The sequence below is a fragment of the Nycticebus coucang genome, chromosome 3 (assembly GCF_027406575.1).
Source record: "Nycticebus coucang isolate mNycCou1 chromosome 3, mNycCou1.pri, whole genome shotgun sequence".
In the NCBI taxonomy this organism is placed as follows: domain Eukaryota; kingdom Metazoa; phylum Chordata; class Mammalia; order Primates; family Lorisidae; genus Nycticebus; species Nycticebus coucang.
The window spans coordinates 7,431,242-7,451,265 of NC_069782.1; the positions used below are offsets into that span (position 1 = coordinate 7,431,242).

The 20,024-nt window shown below is 54.1% G+C and overlaps 2 protein-coding genes across 6 annotated transcripts in view; one reads left to right on the forward strand and one right to left on the reverse strand.

Annotated features, from left to right (window-relative positions):
* Window positions 1-14,973, forward strand: CHADL (chondroadherin like). Of its 3 annotated transcripts, none has more exons than XM_053584996.1 (6): window positions 1-106; window positions 2,976-3,153; window positions 4,291-5,988; window positions 6,477-6,643; window positions 7,376-7,574; window positions 14,762-14,973. In XM_053584996.1, exons 1-6 carry the CDS (start codon window positions 99-101, stop codon window positions 14,786-14,788), a joined length of 2,277 nt encoding a protein of 758 aa, XP_053440971.1. In that variant the 5' UTR covers window positions 1-98; the 3' UTR covers window positions 14,789-14,973. The 3 variants fall into 3 exon arrangements, 2 of the variants coding, with proteins under 2 accessions (XP_053440971.1, XP_053440969.1); XM_053584994.1 differs by lacking the exon at window positions 14,762-14,973 and adding an exon at window positions 10,247-10,334; XR_008378909.1 differs by lacking the exon at window positions 6,477-6,643.
* L3MBTL2 (L3MBTL histone methyl-lysine binding protein 2) overlaps window positions 13,176-20,024 on the reverse strand; it is a 25,761-nt gene continuing 18,912 nt past the window's right edge. The window contains exons 8-16 of one of the 3 annotated variants that reach the window (XM_053584999.1): window positions 19,555-19,786; window positions 18,747-18,823; window positions 18,495-18,599; window positions 17,533-17,680; window positions 17,038-17,120; window positions 16,473-16,707; window positions 15,945-16,010; window positions 14,836-14,949; window positions 13,176-14,378 (exon numbers count right to left, since the gene is read on the reverse strand). In XM_053584999.1, coding sequence (XP_053440974.1) covers window positions 14,266-14,378; window positions 14,836-14,949; window positions 15,945-16,010; window positions 16,473-16,707; window positions 17,038-17,120; window positions 17,533-17,680; window positions 18,495-18,599; window positions 18,747-18,823; window positions 19,555-19,786 — 1,173 coding nt within the window. In that variant the 3' untranslated portion in view covers window positions 13,176-14,265. The remainder of the gene's footprint in view (window positions 14,379-14,835; window positions 14,950-15,944; window positions 16,011-16,472; window positions 16,708-17,037; window positions 17,121-17,532; window positions 17,681-18,494; window positions 18,600-18,746; window positions 18,824-19,554; window positions 19,787-20,024) is intronic. The other 2 variants (XM_053584997.1, XM_053584998.1) reach the window with 2 other exon arrangements.

The window sequence follows — 20,024 nt, forward strand, 5'->3', positions numbered from 1 at the left end:
CCTGCTGGCCCGGGAGCCGGGCCTCCCACAGGCAACCGGGAGGGGACTGGCCTTTCCCTGTGCTGCGCCTGCAGGCTGGACTGGCAGCTCCAGGCGGCATGGAGGGGTGAGTCTTTGGGCCCTGAGGGTACAAAGGGGGTTCACATGAGCTAAGTGGTCTCAGGCAAGTCTCTGGGCCTCTGAGAGGATGGCAGATGGGAGTTCTGGAAGCTTCCTGGGCCTCAGATTCTCCCAGGGCCTTCCAAGGGCCTTCCAAGTTGGGTTCTGGGAAGACAGTATTTGTGAAAGAGGCTTCCCCTGTGCATTAGTCCTTCGGGGCTTATCTGAGAGCCCAGTGGCAGCCCTCTGAGCCCTGCATGCGGACAAGGGATCAGTCCCCATGGGTCCCCTCATTGCCCTGCCAAGAGCCATAGCCTTCACCACCAGCCATGGAGAAGCCATGGACCCTGGCACCTACAGGAGATTCAAAAAGGTGAACGGTAACAATTCTGAGAGCAGAGAGGGGGAGGGCTAGGGCTGGAGCTCTGCCCAGGGATCAGGAGAGGATGCTCAGAGGCCATGCAGGACACAGGCTGAGAAGAAAATGATGAGGTGGGCAAATTAGTGACACAGGTAGTTAGGAAGAACTCTGGGTCTGTGCAATGACACCATAGCTGTTCCAGGTGTGCTTGTAGTGAGAGAGCCAAGGGGGTGACACTGGAGAATTTAAGCAGATTCCAGTTGAGTAATCAAAAGTCAGAACTTTCCATCAAAGGCAGTGGGGAAATGCTGAAGGGCTTTCAGCTGGGGATGTCAGGGTCCCATCTGTGTTTTGGTGTGTTCCCTTTGGTGGCTGGGTGGGAAGAGGAGCGTAGGAAAGGCTAGGAGGGCCTCAGTAGCAGCAATTGCCTATAAAGAGCAATGGGAAGTAGCTGCAGTTGTGAGGTGAGGGGATCTGATTTGGGGGGTGAAAGGAGGGATGGGAGGATGGATGGAGGATGGGTGGGTGGGTAGATGGCTGATGGGAGGATGGATGGAGAATGGAGGATAGGAGGGTAGATGGAGGATGGATGGATGGATGGTGGATAGGCAGGAGGATGGGAGGATGGACGTGAGGATGGATGGATGGAGGGGAGGATGGAAGGATGGGTGGATAGATGGGAGGAAGGACGGATGGATGGATGGATGAATGGATGGGAGTATGGGGGAATAGATGGGAGGATGTACGTATGTATGGATGGATGTATCTATGGATGTATGGATAGATGGGAGTATGGGTGGATAGATGGGAGGATAGATGAATGGATAGATGGGAGTATGAGTAGATATATGGGAGGATAGATGGGAGGATGGATGGTTGGAGGGGAGGATGGATGGGTGGGAGGACGGATGGGAGTATGGGTGGATAGATGGGAGGATGGATGGATGGATGGAGGGGAGGATGGATGGATGAAAGTATGGGTGGATAGATGGGAGGATGGAGGGATTGGAGGATGGATGGAGGGATGGGAGGATGGATGGATGCATGGATGGATGGATGGATGGAGGGGAGGATGGATGGAGGGGAAAATGGATGATTGGATGGATGGATGGGAGGTTGGGTAGATGGATGGGAGGATGGATGGATGGGTGGACAGATGGGAGGATGGGTGCATGGGAGGGTAGAAAGGAGGGTGGATGGGAAGATGGGAAGATGGATGGATGGGTGGGTGAGTGGGTAGGTGGATGGATATACTTTCCGCAAAGGACAGCCCCAAACCCATACCCTCAGCTCTCCCCATCCCAATCCAGGCTAGCTGGGTGGTACTAAAGTAAAGGGAAGACAAACAGGAAATAAACACGGAAGAAAAAAGAGGACACAGCTGCCTACTCACCATGCAGTGTGGCTTTGATTGGACTTTAAGGGTCACTCAAGTACCTCAGACCCTACAACACCTGGACCTGCCAGTCTTGCTTGCAGCTCAGGCCAGTCCTGGGCATTTTCTTCCTGCTGCCAGCTGCTTTCTCAAGGTGGACACCATTATGCTCCCTGCCACCTGGGAGCTGGCAGTGTATCTGATGACAGCCTGCTTCCACACCTCCCCCTGGACCAGAGGCCTCACCACAGTCTGGGTACATTCAACAAGTCCTCACTGAGAGGACTAGACACTCTGTCCCCAGTCATGGGATCCAGCAACCCACCAATATTTTTTTTCTTTCAATATTTTTTCTGGATAAACTTTTAGGCAAATAGGTCTCTTCTCCGAGCCTTGGTTTCCTGCAGAGTAAAATAGGACTAAAAGGCTCAGTGCCTGTAGCACAGTGGGTATGGCACCAGCCACATACATCAAGGCTGCCAGGTTCAAACCCAGCCCGGGACAGTTAAATAATGACAACTGCAACAAAAAAAGTAGCCGGGCGTTGTGGTAAGTGCCTGTAATCCCAGCTACTTGGGAAGCTGAGGCAAGAGAATCGCTTAAGCCCACGAGTTTGAGGTTGCTGTGAGCTGTGATGCCACAGCACTCTACCAATGGCAACACAGTGAGACTCTTATCTAAAAAAAAGGGGGGGGCGGTGCCTGTGGCTCAAGGAGTAGGGTGCTGGCCCCATATACCGGAAATGGTGGGTTAAAACCCAGCCCCAGCCAAAAACTGAAAAATATATATAATTTATTTATATATAATTTATATAATAATATAAAATATATATATTTTTTAATTTATAAAGTATATATATACATATATATATATAAAGGGAGGTGCCTGTGGCTCAAGAAGTAGGGCACCGGCCCCATATATCAGGGGTGGCGGGTTCAAGCCCGGCCCGGCCAAAAAAAAAGCTGCAAAAAAAAATAAAAGGACTAAAAGCAGAAACTCTACTGTCGGGGTGGGAGTGAGGCTCAGGGAAATGGCACTTTCCTGAGCCCAAAGAATGAAGGCTCTGAAGGGTTCTGGTGGGACCCAGGGAGGGACAGCATGTGGACCCTGTGCACAACCAACCCTCTATTCCTCTCCTAGGCCCCAGAGCTCCACCTGTGTCTCCTGGGTGCTGCTGCTGCTTCTGCTGTTACGGCTGGGCCCAGATTGGTGGGCAGCTGCCCAGCGCTGCCCACACACCTGCATCTGTGACAACTTCAGGCGGCACGTTGCCTGCCGCCACCAGAACCTCACTGAGGTGCCAAACGGCATCCCTGAGGTCAGCAGGGTGGGAACATGGGCGCAGGGTGGCAGTAAGGTGGTCAGGGTAGGGGCCCATGGAAAGAGCCTGGGTGGGTCACCACTAGCTCTGCCATGCCTGGCTGCTACTTCTCCTCTCCAAGACTCAGTCTATACCACTGTAAAATGGGAACAATATTTACCAATAATAGGAGATAATCTATTTAAAATCCTTACAGTGCAACTAGAATAAGCAGGTGACCCATAGATAGCTATAGATAAATATTGGCGAGACACAGTGGCTCATGCCTGTATTCCTAGCACTTGGGAGGCCAAGGCAGGTGGATTGCCTGAGTTCACAGGTTCAAGACCAGCCTAAGCCAAAGCAAAACCTCGTCTCTAAAAATAGCTGGGCACTGTGGCAGGTGCCTGTAGTCCTAGCTACTTGGGAAGCTGAGACAAGAGAATCACTTGAGCCCAGGAGTTTGAGGTTGCTGTGAGCTATGACGCCATGACACACTACCCAAGGTGACAAAGTGAGAGTCAAAGTAAATAAATAAATCCTAAACAGATCAGGGTCATGAAAAAAAAATATTGCATTTGTTATAGCCCCACAGGCCGGGTGTGGTGGCTCATGCCTGTAATCCCAGCACTCTGGGAGGCAAGATGGCGGATTGCTTGAGCCCAAGAGTTTAAGGCCAGCCTGAGCAAGACTGAGACCCCATCTCTACTAAAAATAGGAAAATTAGCCAGCCACTGTGGCAGGCACCTGTAGTCTCAGCTACTTGGGAGGCTGAGGCAGGAGGATGGCTTGAGCCCAGGAGTTTGAGGTTGCTCTGAGCTATAATGCTACAGCACTCTACCAAGGGTGACAAAACAAGACTATCTCAAAACCAAAAACTAAAACAAACAAAAACTCAGGATGCAGCAGGGGAACATATGGTCTCTGTCCTGTGGAGTCGGGAGTGAGGAGGAGGGAGAAAGAAAAGAGGCAGTGACAATATAGAGGGAAAATGCCCCAGTGGGCGATGCCCCAGCGACAGAGGAGGAAGGCTTTCTGGAGGCGGCGTCAGGGACCAGGATTATGAGAGAAAGGGTAAGGCAAGGGGAGAGGGGAAAGTTCCAGATGTGGCAGCAGCTCACTACGCCTCTGCCTCGCTGTCCCCTCCGCTCCCAGCTGACGCAGAGGCTAGACCTGCAGGGCAACATGCTGAGGGCGCTCCCGCCAGCTGCCTTCCAGGCCCTGCCCCACCTCACACACCTGGACCTGCGGCACTGTCAGGTGGAGCTGGTAGCCGAGGGCGCCTTCCGTGGCCTGGGACGCCTGCTTCTCCTCAACCTTGCGTCCAACCGCCTGCGCGAGCTGCCCCAGGAGGCGCTGGCCGGGCTAGGCTCTCTGCGGCGGCTGGAACTTGAGCAGAATTTGCTGGAGGAACTGCGGCCGGGGGCGTTCGGGGCGCTCGGCGCCCTGGCTACGCTGAACCTGGCCCACAACGCCCTGGTCTACCTGCCCGCCATGGCCTTCCAGGGGCTGCTGCGCACCCGCTGGCTGCGGCTGTCTCACAACGCGCTCAGCGTGCTGGCCCCTGAGGCCCTGGCCGGCCTGCCTGCCCTGCGACGGCTCAGCCTGCAGCACAACGAGCTCCAGGCCCTGCCCGGGCCTGCCCTGTCCCAGGCCCGCGGCCTGGCCCGTCTCGAGCTGGGTCACAACCCGCTCACCTACGTGGGCGAGGAGGACGGGCTGGCGTTGCCCGGGCTGCGGGAGTTGCTGCTGGACCACGGGGCCCTGCAGGCGCTGGATTCCAGGGCCTTCGCCCGCTGCCCGCGTCTGCACACCCTGGACCTCCGAGGGAACCAGTTGGAGACGCTGCCCCCGCTGCAGGGCCCGGGCCAGCTGCGCCGGCTGCGGTTGCAGGCGAACCCGCTGTGGTGCGGCTGCCAGGCGCGGCCGCTGCTCGAGTGGCTGGCGCGAGCACGCGTGCGCTCGGACGGCGCGTGCAGGGGCCCGAAGCGCCTGCGAGGCGAGGCCCTGGACGCCCTGCGGCCCTCGGACCTGCGCTGCCCCGGGGACGCGGCGGCGGCGGCGGAGGAGGAGGAGCTGGCTGCGGTCCGGCCCCGCGCCCCTCCGCGCGCCTCCGACGGAGAGGACGGTGCGGCCGGTCCCTGCCCTCGCGCCTGCGCCTGCGCCCCCGAGTCCAGGCACAGCAGCTGTGAGGGCCGCGGGCTGCAGGCGGTGCCCCACGGCTTTCCCAACGACACTCAGCTCCTGGACCTGAGGCGGAACCAGTTCCCCACGGTGCCCCGAGCGGCCTTCCCGGGCCTGGGCCACCTGGTGTCGCTGCACCTCCAACACTGCAGCATCTTGAATCTGGAGGCGGGCGCCTTGGCGGGACTGGGCCATCTGGTCTACCTCTACCTCTCTGACAACCAGCTCTCAGCTCTTAGCGCTGCGGCCCTCGAAGGGGCCCCACGTCTTGGCTACCTGTACCTGGAGCGCAACCGCTTCCGGCAGCTGCCAGGGGCTGCACTGCGCGCCCTACCCAGCCTTTTCTCCCTGCACCTGCAGGACAACGCTGTGGACTGCCTGGCACCTGGGGACCTGGCGGGGACACAGGTCTTGCGCTGGCTCTACCTGAGTGGAAATCGTATCACTCAAGTGTCCCCAGGGGCGCTGGGCCCAGCTCAAGAGCTAGAGAAGTTGCACCTTGACAGGAACCAGCTGCGAGAGGTGCCCACTGGGGCCTTGGAGGGGCTGCCTGCTCTCCTGGAGCTGGAGCTGTCGGGGAACCCACTCAGAACCCTGCGAGATGGGGCCTTCTGGCCTGTGGGCAGGTCACTACAGCACCTCTTCCTGAACAGCAGTGGCCTGGAGCAGGTGGGCACTGGGTGTGTAGGGGGGTGGGGGAGGCAGGGCCAGGCCATGCACCACTCACTTAGCAATGGGTGGTCTTAGGCACCCATTAGTAGAGATCGCCAGTGTGGGTGATAGGCAGGACAGAATCCAGTGCCACACAACTAGAGGCCAGCCCACAGAGAGCATTGTTGGAGTATGGAGAAGGGAGGAATTTGGGGCCATAGGGCTACTTACTGTTTGTACACACTGAGAGTCCCCAGGAGGTTTGACCATTATGAGGTGGGGATGGGTGGGGGTTGGGCCATGAACTGGGCTTCCTGGTGACTTGAACAGAGCAAACACTTTGACATTAGAACAACTGGAGTTTCTACCACCCAGCATTGCACTTTCTACCTGACTACCTAGGGCTCTCCAACTCCCCGTGTTGGGGGGAGGATGGGACTCACCCTGACCTGGGGGTGTGAAGAGCCTGCCAGGAGCTCACATCGGGGCCTGGCACCTCCTGGCAGATTTCTTCTGGGGCCTTCTCAGGCCTGGGCCCAGGGCTCCAGAGCCTGCACCTGCAAAAGAACCAGCTTCGTGTCCTGCCCGCCCTGCCTGGTCTCAACCGGCTTGAGCTCATCGACCTCAGTGGCAATCCCTTCCACTGTAACTGCCAGCTGCTCCCGCTGCACAGGTGGGCATCTGGACTCCCGGAGACCCACCAGCTGCTCTCAGTCAAACACCTGCCATCCCCCTGGGGGCACCATGTCTGTGCCTAGCCAAGCAGCTTGTGGGGCAGGGGAGAGTCCTGGTAAGAATGATCCCTTTCCAAGGTCAGCTACCCTTCCTGTTGGGGTGGACTTCTCTGAGCCTGGAGTCCATCCCCATAAAGTAGGAAAGATACCACCGGCCTAGTGGGCTGGAACTAACAAGACAGGCGTGGCCACTTTACATAATTACCAAAAAAAGCAACAAGAAGTCTGGAGAAGCCCAAGTCCCACAGACCTGGGCTCCAGTCCTGGCTCTGTGATTTTACCAAGTAACTTGAGGAAGCAGCATGACCGCTCTGTGGCCATCTGGAAAAAGGGGACAGTAGTGTCTATCCTTTGGTGGTGGTTGTAAGAATTAGATTTAGTCAGCCTATAGGAATTGATGTGAACAATATCTGGTATATCTAAACCTTCTGTAATTGTTTGTTACTGTGTTACTGTTATTATCCCCTTTTTACAGAGAAGGGATCTGAGGCTTGAAGTGGCCTGTAGGTCACATAACTGGTGAGCTACGAGTCAGGATTCTTTGCGCGGAGCCTGCTCTCACCCACTGGGCCTCTGTATCCCCAAATTCCTGATGACCCCCTTAATCGCCTCAGGAAAGTTCTCAGCCAGTAGTCAGCACAGTGTCTTCCCAAGATCTCTTTTCTCTTTAGGTGGCTCGCTGGGCTGAACCTACAGGTAGGGGCCACCTGTGCCACCCCTCCTACTGCCCGGGGCCAGAGGGTGAAGGCTGCAGCTGCTGTCTTTGAAGCCTGCCCAGGCTGGGCTGCCAGGAAGGCCAAGCGGATACCAGCCTCCAGGCCCAGCTCCAGGAGATCCTCCATCAAGGGAGGACAGCAGGGATCAGATAAGGTTGGCCATGGGGCAAGACCTCAGTGGGAGGGCCAGGTCTCAAAACCCTTGGGTAGCACAGATCCTGATGCATGTAGTTCCATAGCTGGGCAACAACCTGGTTTCATGTGTTCCATAATAGAACCCCTCCACTGGGCCCAGTAAGTTTCTAAGGAAATGACTATGTGCTTCTTTTTTTTTTTTTGAGGCAGAGTTTTGCTTTGTCACCCAGGCTGGAATGCAGTGGCATCATCCTAGCTCACTGTAGCCTTGAATTCCTGGGCTCAAAGTGATCTCCCCACCTTGGTCTCCCAAAGTGCTGGCATTATAGCTGTGAGCCACTGAGCCTGACTGACCATGTGTTATTTCAGTGGGCCAGTGGCCTTTTCTGTGAGCCACAGCATACTGGTCCCAGTGTGTCCCTAAAGTCAACCCTGCGGTTATCTCCTAGATCACTGTTGACTCAATCATTTCCCACCCCATCTCAGGGCCTCCCTCATCCCTGCAGTGCAGGTATGTTGTTGGCTCTGCCTCTCCCCTTCCCGCCCCTCCCTCCACTGCCTGGTCACCCACAGGGTGGGACCCACATGACATTACATTCACTATCCTGACATTCAACGTTGGCTTGAACACTCAGTTGTAGCAGACTCTTACGGCACATCAGAGAAGGGTGAGCAGGGTAGGGACACTCTTGCATGTGGGAATCACTGCTGTTAAGGTTGCTGGGTTCTGAAGAGGAGACGGGATCCTCAGAGGGAAAGTGAAAATAGAGAAAGTGGGGAGTAGGAAGATGGGGAGAGGACTCTGCCTCCCCTGACGTGCATTTTAAAGATCCCCCCCCCCACCAAGGGGGATTTGATCACATTTGTATTAGTTCTCCAGGGTTGCCACAACAAAGTGCCAGAAGGCCAGGTGTCAGTGGCTGTGCTCTCTACAGCCTGCAGTGGAAGGAGGCTTCCTTGCCTCTCTCAGCTTCTGGTGGCTCCAGACATCCCTTGATTTCTGGTAGCATAATCCCAAGCTCTGCCTCTATTTTTGCATGGTGTCACTTATGTTGTCTACCCTGTATAATGTCTTTGCCCAAATGCCCCCCCACCTTTTTTTTGAGACAGTCTCACTATGTCACCCTTGGTACGGAGCTGTGACATCACAGCAACCTCAAACTCTTGGACTTAAGCAATTCTCTCTCTCCTTTTTTGAGACAGAGCCTCAAGCTGTCACCCTGGGTAGAGGGCCCCGGGTTGTGGCATCACAGCTCACAGCAACCTGCAACTCCTGGGCTTAAGCGATTCTCTTGCCTCAGCCTCCCAAGTAGCTGGGACTACAAGCACCCTGCTATTTTTTTGGTTATAGTTGTCATTGTTGTTTGGCAGGCCTGGGCTGGATTCGAACCCACCAGCTCTGGTGTATGTGGCTGACACCTTAGCCGCTTGAGCTATAGGCATGGAGCCTTAAGAGATTCTCTTGCCTCAGCCTCCCAAGTATCTGGGACTACAGGCGTCCACCACAATGCCCGGCTATTTTTGTTGTTGTTTAGCAGGCCCAGGCCGGATTCAAACCCACCAGCCCCTGGGTTTGTGCATGTGGCCCGCGCCCTAACCACTGAGCTACAGGTGCCAAGTCAAATGTCCCCCTTTTTATAAGGATACCAGTCATACTGGATTGGGGCCCAACCTTGTGAGCTCCTTTCAACTTCATTACCTCTTTGAAGTTGCAGGTTGCTGTGAAGACCCTATTTCCAAGTAAGATCATAGCTGAGGTTCCAGAGGTTAGGACTCCACATCTTTTTTTCCAGGAGAGACACAATTCAACCCATATCAGTAGTTTGTCCCTGCATCAGCCCTGGGGGAAGATCATGTGGATGCCGAGCTGGGCTTAGGTGGAGAAGCTCAGATGAATCCACTTCCAGGTCAGGGCTATAGTTAAAAGGGGAAGACACCCCCAGCCCTGCTCCTGTACACAGTAGGATGGCTTCAGAGGGAATTGGACCTCTCAGACCATTTGATCCGGCTACCCTTCCTGACATGCTAAGATCCCCTCAGAGCCAGCCCTGGGGTTCTAGGTTATTGGATGAAGGTGGTAGTTACCTCCCAGAAATACAAAGGAATTGAAGGCTAAGGGTCCTCATCTTTTTTTTTTTTTTTTGAGACAGAGTCTCAAGCTGTCTCCCTGGGTAGCATGCTCTGGCATCATAGCTCATAGAAACCTCAAACTCTTAGGCCCAAGCAATCTTCTTGCCTCGATTTTTCTATTTTTTTTTTTGGGGGGGGGAAGGGTTTGTTCTTTTTAGAGACAGTCTCACTCTGTCACCCTTGGTAGAGTGCTGTGGCATCACAGCTCACAGCAACTTCCAGCTCTTGGGTTTAGGTGATTCTCTTACCTCAGCCTCCCGAGTAGTTGGGACTACAAGCACCTGCCACAACGCCTGGCTATTTTTTGTTGCAGTTTGGCCAGGGCCGTGTTTGAACTCGCCACCCTTGGTATATGGGGCCGGCACCCTACCTACTAAACCACAGGCGCCACCCTCAGTTTTTCTATTTTTAGTAGAGATGAGGTCTCTATTTTGCTCAGGCTAGTCTTAAACTTGGGAGCTCAAGCGATCCACTAGCCTCAGCCTCCCAGAGTGCTAGGATTATAGACATGAGCCACCATGCCCAGCCAGGGTCCTTACCTTGAGGACCTCATGCTTGCAGACTGTTCCAGGAGATGAGGCCCGACATCTAGCCTGGTGTCAAGCATGTGGAAGATGCTCAGTGAGGCTGAATGACTGAGCACTGGTGGTAAGGAGTCGGCGTGGGCGTGACCTGCTGTTGTCCTTCCATTCTTCTCTGGGCCTTCCTTCCTCCCTTCTAGAGGAGGGGTCAATGTGTACCTCACAAGTAACTGAGGATGAAGTGAGCAATGTAGACATGGAATTAATCTGGTGCCTGGTGGTCAAGCCTTCCGTCATGAGTTCCTTAGAGCAGGGACCCAGACTGCAAAGGATGAGGGGAGCAGGGCACTTGCTCAAGTGTGGATTTGCTCTGATTTGCATCAGGAACACACACCGGCAAGCAGGGCGTGGGGAGGGTTTTGTAGTACAATGTCTCCCAGCCAGTTGCCTCACTGCTGGGAGGCTCCCTGAATTCTATCAAAGGGCAAATTGGGGCACGAAGCTCGTTCTCTGCCTTAAGTAGATATTTCCAAGAGGTCAATGTTTCCATTTGTGACAAGTCAAAGTGGACTTTAGGCGCCAGCCATAGTCCTATACGTGCTTCCATCTCACAAATGCTCATTAAGGCCAACTTTGTGTCAGGCCTGTGTTGGGCATTAGGGACAGGTAGGATGCAGGCTCTGCCTTTGGGGAACTGTCTTAGGAAGGAGAATGTGAATAAGGGCAATGCAACGTGGGTAAGGAGATGGTTGCTCAAGGGCTAATGACCCAAGACTTTTTTGACACAAAGTCTCACTTTGTGTCCCTCAGTAGTGTCTTGGCATCATAGCTCACAGCAACCTCAAACTCCTGGGCTCAAGCGATTCTTGCCTCAGCCTCCCTAGTAGCTGGAACTACAGGCGCCTGCCACAACACCCGGCTATTTTTTTTGTTGTTGCAGTTGTCATCATTTAGCTGGCCTAGGCCAAAACAGAGATCTGGCAGCTGGACTTTAAGTAAGGAATTTCATTTCTCGTAGCAGCAGCCTGGGGAGGCCAGTGCAGGGCTGGACCAGCAGCCAAACATGTCCTCCAGTTCTGCCATCCTCCTCCTGGAGCTTTTGTCCTCGTGGCACCTCTGGGGATAACTTCTTTGTTCAATTAGGAAGGAAAGACCAAAATGGCATACAAACCCTGTTCTTCCAGATCTTCAGTTGGAACTGGATCCCTTAACTGTCAGGGCATCTGAGACAATGAACTGTCTTTAGCTAGGCTCCAGGAGCTTAGCAGAACCGAAGTGCCCACCCTGGCTCCTGTCTTCCCCCAGTGTCCTCCCCCTCGGGGGCTGATGCAACTGACCTGCCATCCTTGAGTCTCAGAGCTGAGGGATATGTGTGATGGCAGAGGACAAGGCCCTTCTGAACTGATACCTGCCCGGCTCCTATTTACCTTTTGAGGAAATTGGTTTATAGTCCAGGCGTCTTCAAACTTTTTAAACAGGGGGCCAGTTCACTGTCCCTCAGACCGTTGGAGGGCCAGACTATAGTTTAAAAAAAAAAAAACTATGAACAAATTCCTATGTACACTGCACATATCTTATTTTGAAGTAAAAAAACAAAGCAGGAACAAATACAATCATAGTGCCACATGTGGCCCACGGGCCGCAGTTTGAGGACTCCTGGTTTATACCAACAGGCCACTTTCTAACCCTGTTTCTGCCTGTGTGTGGACACTTCTCGTGCCTTTGCTAAAGGCAGAGATAGAATCAAGTTCTCTCTGAACCTGTCCTGACACACTTGGGGCCATGACAGTTGCAGACCTGTCTCCCTACCTCAGCAACTAGCCCAAACAGCCTGGGTCCTGAGCAAACTTAGCACATCTCAACAAGCAGGAGAAGCGGGTGGCCCGACAGCCCAGCACACAGGCCACACAAGGCCTGGAGCAACAGCAGGCCTGGACAGCAGGTGGGCACTGCTGCAGCCCTTATGGACAGACACAGGGACTCAACCCAGCACCATGCTGCTCTTACCTGCAAATCTAGGCAAAAAGGGCCTGATGTGGTCTGCCTCTACCTCAGGCTCTAGGAAGAGTTTACTAATGAGATGGGGTAGGCTCGGCATCTGTAGCTCAGCGGTTAGGGTGCCAGCTACATGCACCAGCTGGGCTCCAGGGCTGGTGGGTTTGAACCCTGCCCTAGCCTGCTAAACAAAAAAATAGCCAGGCATTGTAGCGGGCGCCTGTAGTCCCAGCTACTTGGGAGGCTGAGGCAAGAGAATCACTTAACCCCAAGAGTTGAGGTTCTGTGAGCTGTCTGAGACCCTGTCTCACAAAAAAAGAAAAAAAAAAAAAAAAAAAAGAGATGTGGTAGATCCCAGAGAAGAGAGCTTCAAGGAAGAGTGGGAAAAATAAAGTATTGAGATTTGGGCAGATACTACGTGAACTTCTAGAACACAGTTTCAGAAAGGAATGGGGAGAAACAAAATACAGAAATACAGTAAGGACTCAACAAGGTCTTAGAAGTGAGCCAGAGAGTGTACAGTTAACCCCTCTCCCCTTCTCTCTCTCCCTCCCTCTCAGGGTTGCTGGCAGAAGTGGGCAACAGTCTTTTTTTTTTTTTTTTGAGACAGAGTCTCACTCTGTTGCCCTGGGTAGAGTGCTATGGTGTCATAGCTCACAGCAACTTCAAACTCTTAGGCTTAAACAGTTCTCTTACCTCAGCTTCCCAAGTAGCTGTGACTACAGGTGTACCCAACCACACCCAGCTGATTTTTCTGTTTTTAGTAGACACAGGGTTCTTGCTCTTCCTCAGGCTGGTCTCAAACTCCTGAGCTCAAGGGATCTTCCCACCTTGGCCTCCCAAAGTGCTGGGATTACAGCCACCTTGCCTGGCTTAAAAAGTCCCCTTTAGGAGGCAGTGCCTGGGGCTCAGAGGAGTAGGCGCCAGCCCCATATGCCGGAGGTGGCGGGTTCAAACCCAGCCCCAGACAAAAACTACAAAAAACAAAAAATTGGGGGCGGCACCTGTGGCTCAAGGAGTAGGGCGCTGGTCCCATATGCCAGAGGTGGCAGGTTCAAACCTAGCCCTGGCCAAAAAAAACACACACACACACAAAAAAGTCCCCTTTAGGGCAATAGCCAGCACAGCTGACCATGTCCTCTGTCAGAGCCTCATGCCTCTCTGTCAGAGCCATGCTTGACCCTGGTTATCCAGAAGAGTAACAATGACAGGTCTAACCAAGCTATAAGGACTAAGCTCATCTCCCCATCCTGCTACTGTGGCAGTAAATAACCTGTCTTACCATCTTCCACAAGAGTCAGCCCCACGGGGCACCAGGTCCCCATAGGCCTCCTGCCACTATTCCTTTTAGGAAATGGGAGTCAGGGTTCATGCCAACAGAGAAAATAGGCCAAGGCCCCTCACAAGTCACCCAAACCCACATCCCGATCACCGTTTCTCAGCTGCGTGCCAAAGCTGGGTTCCTGCAGGGCTCCATGTCCCTACGGTGCTAGGAGGAGCAGAGCGCCAACCCAGGAGGCAGAGAGGCATATGGTCTGATTAGTTTTTTAGGCAGAGGCTGCTACCCTTAATACTATTCATGGTGAACCAGCGTACATTCTCCTGCTCAGAGAGCTGCTCCAGAACTTTATTTACATGACTCACTTGGGCAAACACAGGGTTCACTGTCTTGTCTTCCAGTGTAACTGGGTGGCCCACTCCTAGCAGTTGAGGGGTATGGGTACAGGATGCTCCTGGGGGGGGGGGGGAGAGCAAGGAGTCCGGACAGAGAACGTTCCAGCTTCGGGAGCCCAGGCTAGAGAGGGGGTCATTCATAGATGAATTTGGGGCCCCCAGGTCACGTAGACCTTGCCAAGAAGGCAGAGGCAGGACGCAGTTAAAGAAGCCCCAGGCTGGTCCTTCCATGCCCAGCCTTCACAGCACCAGGCAGAAATTACACACAAAGGTTCAGTCTCCAAACTAAAGTGGGTAGAGTGGTAGTGGCCACAGAGATGCCCCAGACCTCCCCTCTGCTCCATAGCATGGGACTGGCTTCCAGCGAGGGGCCTGCTGGCAGCAGAAGGCTCACTTGTCTGTCTCCTGCTTGATGTTCTCTACAAAGACAGGCAGCTCTGGACTTGGAGTCTTGTCTGGCGAGGCCACATCTAGCTGGTCTTCCTTCACTTGCACAGCAATGACTGGAGAGGGAGGGGGGTGGGAGGGCAGCACGGAGAACACAGTGAGCAAGCCTGTAACTCCGGGAGAGGTGGGCGTGGGACCTGGGAGAGGGATCTGGCTCCTTACAGATGGGGGCCCTAGGGACAATCTTTAACTGCCTGCTTGCTTCTGAAGGGCAGCAGTAGCAAAGGCCCAGAGCCTCAGGACACCCCAACCAGGCAGACTGTGCCAGAGACACTGACCAGCAGAAGGGGTGGGGTAGAGATGGAGGAGGAAGAAAAGGCTATGGCACCTTGCTGGAGAGTTGGGGGTGGGTGTCTGGCAAGCTCTCCAGGCCCAGTGGTTCAGGACTGCTTGGTGCCCAGAAAATTCCCAACAAACTTGACTATTCTTTTGTGCCCAGGTCAGGAAGAAGAGGGGCCGCCTCTGAGCACAAAGCAGGCTGGTCCTGCCTCAACCCAGCCCGGTGGCTCTTACTCTCGTCTGAAATGGGCTCTGAGATCTTCCCCGCAGCCTTCAGGTCATCCTCCAGCAGGGGCTTCTTGGACCCCTGTCTGAGGAGCCTCGTCTTGGTCGGAGGGATTCTTTTCCCTTTGAATAAAAGTGGATTCAAACTGAGCATTAAAGTTGTACCTATGTGAGACCTTCAGGCTAGGTCTCATCCAGCAGTCAGGTAGTATGGCAGAGGAGAAAGTACCCTGGGGGAAAGAAGGTCGCACTCCAACTCTGACAATACCCCTTACTGGCTGTGCGCCCCTGTGCCCCGAGGTTCTCTCTAACAGGGATGAATAACACCACATCCCTTGAGAACCAAACTCAGAGCAAGTGTGGTTGTTAGTTTCCCTTTTCAATCTTTGATTTCTTCCCATAACATGCAACTTTCCTGGCCCTGATGTTCTGAACAGCACAGGCCCTGTGCCCACCTGACAAACCTACTCTCTCTCTTAATCCTGCCCAGAGACCTAGTCCCTGTTTCTGCTTTGTCCTGTTTTAGGATATCTCCTTCCTTGCATGGAACCATGTGGTAGAGACCACCTTGCCATCACTGGACTGTAGTCTAGAAACCAGATTTGTCCCCTCTCCCTCTTCCACCTGCTGCCCTCGAGCTGAGTCCACACGGGGCTCAGGATCAGTTAAGAGTGAGGCCCAAATACCACATGGAGTCAGCCACTCAGCAGCCGGCCTTGGCTTCCACCTTCAAGCAGGTCACAAGGAAGAATGAAGGCCTTATAAAGACACCTTCTATTTCTTCCTGTGCCTTTTCCTTTAGAAGCTAGTGACTTAGTAGCTGCAGAATGCCAAAGAGGCCAGGCCATTTTCTGACCCTGTGGCAGCAGGGATAGGGATCCCCCAACCTTACTCTCTTTCAAACATGATCTCATCTGTCTTTCTCAGCATCCTGACCACTGCTCTGGATCCCCAAAGACACAGGGTGAATGGCCTGTGGGACCAAAGGGCAGGGCAGAAGAGACAGGGCAGGCCTGTGAAGAGAGCTAGCTATATTGGTGGGACAGCACTTTGGGAGCATGCTCCTGCCTCTGCTCCTAGGTCCCACAAAAGCCTGGCCAATTTGGACCATCACTTACTTTTCTTCCCAAACTGTTTCTTTTTCTTCTTTGTGGCCTCTTTTGCCTTCAGAGGTGTGACTGGTTCTGTTGGTGAAAGATGGGGTGAAAGAGTTGAGAAGGGTCTGGAAGGACACAGGGTACAGGTGCACCCCAAGACCCTTCCCACCCTTACACAGGTCACCCGAGAAGGGAGCCAAAGCTGGGCAATGAGAACAGTGTGGTACCGGGGAGAGGAGCTGGAAATAACTGTCCCTTCTACCCACCCTTGTTGCCAGGGCTGCTCAGAGGGACCTGGGTAGTTTACCTGGGTGCACAAGGGCACGAGCCTATGACAGAGTGGGCAAGATGAAGGAAGGAACTCTGCAGGCCAGAGGGAGAGGGAGACAGAGAAGTCAGGGCAGGGAGGCAGGGCACACTCCTTACACAGAGTGGCCCAAGAGGCTTCTTGATTTCATGCCAAAGAAGTAAAGTGGGCACAGCGGAGGGGGCAGGAAGGAAGAAAGAAGAGGAAAGTCAAGAGCCCCTGAAGGCAGACAGCGCCCAGACCTGCGGCCACAGGTGGCTGGAGCTGGTAGCCAGTAAGCTCACACCAGCCGACGGGGTAGATGTCCGGGGACTCGCAGTCTACCCACTGGTCATACTCGCTGTCCCAGCCATCAAAGTGGATGCTGAGGAGCCGATGCACCACCCGTTTCACTGTGGCCACACAGATAAGCCGGGGCTCCATCAGGTCCACAGCCTCCAGCTTCATGCCCACCTTGAAGCCGTGGTTTGGGCAGTCCTGGGTGGGGGAAGAAGGAAGTTGCCAAGCCATCCAGCTCTGACCCAGCAGGCTCACCTGGACCTGGGGGTGGAGTCGGGGAGCTGGCACTAGAATGCCTGCTGGGGCAGCTTCCTCTGGACAACAGCCCATGGCACCTCTTTCCCAAGTATGAGCCCCTCTACGAAAAAGGGTCTAAGTGCCTGTCACAGCGTGGGACTTATTCCCTGGAAGAGCTGATGTCACCGCGGAAACTCAAGAGAAAGGGCTGGAATTGCTCCCACTGACAGCAGTGGGTAGGGCCAGTCCTGAGGCACTGCAGGCCCCTTGTTCTACCCTTGGTCTCCTCACCATGTTGAAGAGCCTTGATGGGGCAGCTTTTGACTTTGTCTTCTCCAGGTAGTTCTCCCAGTTGAAAGTCTGTGTCTCGTACCCTGGAGGAGCAGAAAGCTCAGATGTGTAGGGAGAGGAGGGAAAGTGATAAGCAAGTTGCAGGGGAGGAACACACTGCTGAAGGGGTGCAGCTTGGCCAAGGCTCAGCCTCCCAGCAGCATTCTTCCCTCCTCTCTAGGCTGGTACCTGGCTTGGGGACCACAGTCCTGTTGTAGAGGTTGTTCACTGCCCAAAGGGACAAGTGGAAATTCTGCTCACCAACCACACAGCAACCATGGGGCTAAGTCAGCCTACGCACTGTCAGGCCACCGTGGTGGCCCTGAGTGGCTCTGTCACGTCTCCTATACATCCAGAAAATTCACACCCCACACGTCTGGCTTGACCAGGAATCCTGGCCTGTGGCCTCATCTGCCCCTTCTAACCGCGAAGCCAGCATGTGATGGCCTGTTTTACCTTTTGGGGGTGTGAGCTCAATGTCATTCTTTTGGCAGAAAGTGGCTGGGAAGATAGCGTGGGAGGAGGCATGGTAGCAGAACCAGTCTGAGCCGTCTGTGGAGGAACCCCCATCCACACAGATCATCAGGTAGCCATCCAGGAGAACCTAGGGAGGGGTGGGGCATACAGAATGGTGTGTCGTGAACTGCACCCACCCAGGGTAAGGTGGCTACAGTGGGGACAGAAGGCAGATGGATCTAGTGGGTCTGGAGCCCGCCTGCCCAACACACCCTGAGCTTCTCGACAGGGGGCTGCACTCTGGTTATGCACGCTTGTGAGAGTATTTATCTTTCCCGTTAGACAGCAAATGAGGAGCCAGTAGGGACTGTGTCTGTCCTATCACCTCTGTTCTGAGGGGTGACCACACACCTGGCATGGAGCAAACGTGCTGAAGGGACAGATCAGCACTGTCTTCTAGGAGGACCAAGAGTAGTTGTGTACTACTCAGGCTGTGTTAAAATGAAGGAGGTATGGAGCAAACTGAGCCTAGCGGGGCATCTTGGTGGCTAGGCCAGCACTCAGAAGACATGGCACATGGCAGTCAGGCTCCTAGTGAGGTGACTGTGGAACTTATACGTGACATAGGACCAGGCTCAGGCGTTCAACAGGCACCCCTCCAGAGTGCCTCAGACTCTGACACAAAAGCAGATTCTAAGCAAGGAGTAAGGCCCCTCCTCACAAAAATCAAGAAGGAGGGATGGATGAACTGCAGTCCCAACAACAAATACCCTGTTTCCCCAAAAATAAGACATCCTCTGAAAATAAGACCTACTTACAGGAAAGATAAGATGTCCCCTGAAAATAAGACCTAGTGCATCTTTGGGAGCACACCTTAAAATAAGATGCTGTCTTATTTTTGGGAAACAGGGTAGTAGAGATCTGCACCACCTCGGTCCCCTGAGGGCCAACCCCAGGCTCACCTTGCAGATGGTTGCCACACAGATATTGCCCAGATTCAGTGGGTCAATGGCCTCCAGCTTCATTCCCTCCTCAAACCAACCACCTTCTGTGTAGACAGCCCGTACCTGGAAGGAATCGGGCAGCTGGGGAATCACTGCGTAGGAAGGAAATGGGGAGGGAAAGGGGCGGTCCCAGGGAAGACCAGGAATGGGTCCTCAGACCTGGAATGGACCTCTGGCCAAGGGGAAAAGAGCCCAAGGGCTGCACCTCACCTTCTTGAACAGGTAAGGAACAGCATCACAGTAGATTTTCCGGAAGGTGGGATGATGGGCCATGTCACTTCGCCTCTCTTTTTTTGAGGAGTTATCAGAGAGAGTGAGGAAGAGAAGGGAGTTGAAGGCAGCTGACAGGGCCATCTCCGCACCTCCCCTGTGCACATGGGGCTGCTGTGCAGATGCTCTTGGCTGTGTCTCAGCACCCACAGTATTGCCACCCCAGACCAGGAGACAGATGGATCTAGCCCAGAAAATATCAAGAGTCTCCACAGACTATTCAACCTGGAGCCCCAGACTCTTCCCATATGACATGGGAGGGGATCTGGTTCAAACTTTTTTTGGAGACACAATCTCACTTTGTTGCTCTGTATAGTGCTGTGGGTTCAGCCTACCTGACAGTAACCTCAAACTCCTGGGCTCAGTCAATCCTCCTGCCTCAGCCTCCCTAGTAGCTGGGACTACAAGTGCCCACCAAAATGCCAGGCTAATTTTCCTATTTTTAGTAAAGACAGGGTCTCACTCTTGCTCAGGCCAGTTTTGGATTCCTGAGCTCAAGGGATCCTTCTGCCTTGGCCTCCCAGAGTGCTGGGATTACAGGTAAGAGCCACCTCCTGGGCTTGGGTTCAACTCTTGACTGTACCACTCACAAATTGAGCTACATGACCTCGGTTGCTCAACCTCTCTGGAGCTTACCACTGTCACTTGCAGGGTGCACACATAACCTACTCTCCCAGCACTATCATGAAGTATGGGGAAGGTATTCCCACCCAATCCTTAGGAAGCAAAGCCTGAGGCCACTGCTCACCTGACATCTTAATGCCATGGCCGACGCGACGTGACCATCCTACTGGGTGGATCAGGGGGCTCCACATGTGGCACCAGAAGTCATCATCACTGTCACCATCCTCATAAAGGAGCCTCAGGCGACCCCCAATTACTGTGTCCACCACAGCCATGCGGGTCCGTGACACTTGGGACTTGTCCACTACCTCCAGCCGCATGCCCTGCCGAAAGGGGTACTTCATGCTCTCCACCATCTGCAACAACATCAGAACACAGGCCTGCTGTGCCATGAGGCTCTCTCACTACCTACCTCCTGTTCTGTCTCTTCTTTTTTGAGTCTTACTTGTTGCCCTCAGAGTGCCATAACATCACAGCTCACAGCAACCTCAAACTCTTGGGCTCAAGTGATTCTCTTAGTCTCAGCCTCCCGAGTAGCTGGGACTACAGGCACCTGCCACAATGCCCGGCTATGACTTTATTTTGGGGGAGGGG